The 2,624-nt window shown below is 38.2% G+C and overlaps 1 protein-coding gene across 1 annotated transcript in view; it reads right to left on the reverse strand.

Moving 5' to 3' along the window:
• The window catches only part of LOC112150323 (vasoactive intestinal polypeptide receptor 1), a 55,046-nt gene extending 52,484 nt beyond the window's left edge, over nt 1–2,562 (reverse strand). Inside the window, exon 1 of the mRNA XM_024278531.2 lies at nt 2,087–2,562. Within this exon, the coding sequence (XP_024134299.2) occupies nt 2,087–2,455 (369 nt within the window). The 5' untranslated portion in view covers nt 2,456–2,562. The remainder of the gene's footprint in view (nt 1–2,086) is intronic.
• Between the last annotated feature and the right edge of the window lie 62 nt (nt 2,563–2,624).

Here is a 2,624-nt window from a genome sequence, read left to right on the forward strand (position 1 = left end):
AAACAGCTACTGTGAAACGAGTGGTGCACTTCAAGTCTGCCAAAGAGAATGACTTTCAATGTGAATTACTGCTGCTTCATCCACTACTTTACTTTGTAATTATGTAATAAGTATGCAGAGGTTATAAAATATCTATAATCAAGGAATTCAGAAGAACTAGTTTCATCTTTAAGGGTTCTAAATTCACTTTATTGTTCAAAGTTAACTATGAACTAAAAACAAAGGATGTTTTTTAAAGACCCACTTTAATCATCTTTGATCCATTAAAAAAAAAAAAGATTTCCTATGGTCTTTTATGCCATTTTCAGCACAGGTTTTTTAAACTGTGTTTTCTGAGTCATAGCTTCTCCAAAGTGGCAGAAGTTCATTACAAATTCACCTCCGAGTTGTGGGCGGTGCAGTTGCCACAGATCAACCCCGACTCCTCTTCCTGTCACCCACTGAGAGTTTTCTGTTTACATGAAGGCATCCATGGATCTATTTGTCTATTTTGCTTTTCATCATCAAAAAAATTCCACAAGATCATGTCAAAAAAACTATTTGTCATTCTAAAGCATTCAAGAAATATGAAAACAAAAAGATAAATCATAAAAAAGAATACAATAAATAATCATTTTAGATATTTTAGATCTGTGATCACATACATCAGCTAAACGTGTTTTCAGCGGTAACTTCTGCCCCTCTGACATGAAAACACTGGAAACGTGGAGATGATGTAAAGTAATGAAACAAGCTACTGAGAGAAAACTTAAGTGTCAACAGCAAGCAGCAGGAGGAGACACAGTAAAGGCTGCAGTAATGATTCAGCAGGTCCACAAGTGACAACAAAAAAACTAATCAAACAGTCATCAATCGGAAAACATGAAGGGACGGCTGAACGAATGCGATTAAACGACCTGGAATATAAATGTTTCACAACAACGTGCATTATTCAATTTTCAGTATACATGCAGAATATGAGGGGGAAATATTAATGCTTTCTCTTTGCTCTTGTCTTTTCACGGAGTGAGCGTCCGGTGGTAATAGATCCACCAGAGACATAGATCTTTCTTCTCTTCTCCCTTTTATTTTCCTGAGGCACACCTGTTTGTGTCATGGACTCCATGTTTGCAAGGGATTTCACCATGAAATTCCTGGAAAAATAATACCCAGACCTTAATGCTTAGGCTGGGAGAATAATAATTAAAAGGACTGATGAGGAAGACTCTGATTTATTCTTATGTCATATGCAAAAAAGGAAGGATGTAAACGCAGGAGGTAAAAGAAAAAGGAGTATCGCTACCAAATTACTGCAGACTTAGAAGGTAATGGTTTAATATATTTTCAAATAAAACCTTTTTTAACGCTCTGGAAAAAAACCCCACAAATTTTAATTAAATGAAAGCATTATTTTGAGAAGTAAAGTTGTTAAAACGTATGTAACAAAATGTTTTAAAGGAAATTAGTTCATGGGTTCGATAAATGGGACATGTTTTGTGAATCAGTTATTTGATAACTGATCACAAATCAGAAATGCCTGAAGAAATATTGATTTATTATTTTTTCTAGGTCAAAATATAGATGTTATTCTGTTTAAAACTGATTTTCTGCAATGCCATACTGGCGATCTTAATATTTAATTTCAAATTTGAGTGAAATACTGCCATTACTTGAAAAAATAGACATAATTATATAATATTAATTTAAATAATCCAAATATTTTTTCCAAAATAATCAATTTCTTAGGGTTTATACTGCTCTACCTTCATGTGTGATGCAAAGAGGTGGAGATGGGAATTCTAGGAGCAGATATGGAACAAATATGTCATCAGCCAAAAAAATTATGATCCTAATAAACAAAGGGAACAAATGCTGATAAGAGCTGCTCATAAATCCATATAAACGTTTCAGACTGTGAGAATCTGGCAACTTCAGGGTGTGTGGTGGAATATCATTCAAACACCTGAAATTTGAGGCAAATAAAAACCCAAACATGATTTAAAATATGGTTTATAGAAGTGTAATATGACATACATTCTTGTTGAGTCCCCCCCTATGACGTGCAGTGCTCTACCCCCCCTGAAAAGAGACACATCTCTTCACTCACCGTCTTCCTCACAACCAGCTGTAGAAACAGCTGCAGCAGCGCGTGCGTCCTCCACGAGCGTCCAGAAGCCGGCAGCCTGAGCACGCGCATGTTTTCATGGGGCAGGAAAGTTCGCGCGCAAAAGTTAAGCACCAAGGTGTCCCGGGATGATGGACGCTTTCGAAAGAAGGAAGATAAAAGTGCTTTGCTGGGAACAATCCATGAACGGCGGGCGGTGTACCGGCGCGAGGGGTCCGCTAGACTGCCCGCGTGACGCGCGGAGACTAGCTTATGCTCGAGTGAGCAGCGCGAGGAGCGCTCCGGTAGAAAAGAGGAGGGGACAGAGGAGGGGGGGGGGTGCACGCGCGTGCGCGCTAATCCCGCTTTCATGTAGCTTTGTAAAAGTATAAGATACTACTTGTTTCTTTAAAAAAAAGTAATATACTATAATTTACTATTTTACTACTGAAGTACTTCTTTTCCTTTCGGCTTTTCCCTTCAGGGGTCGCCACAGCGAATCAGTTTCCTCCATCTAAGCCTGTCTTCAGCATCCTCCACT

This window comes from Oryzias melastigma, linkage group LG4, assembly GCF_002922805.2.
Source record: "Oryzias melastigma strain HK-1 linkage group LG4, ASM292280v2, whole genome shotgun sequence".
NCBI lineage: Eukaryota > Metazoa > Chordata > Actinopteri > Beloniformes > Adrianichthyidae > Oryzias > Oryzias melastigma.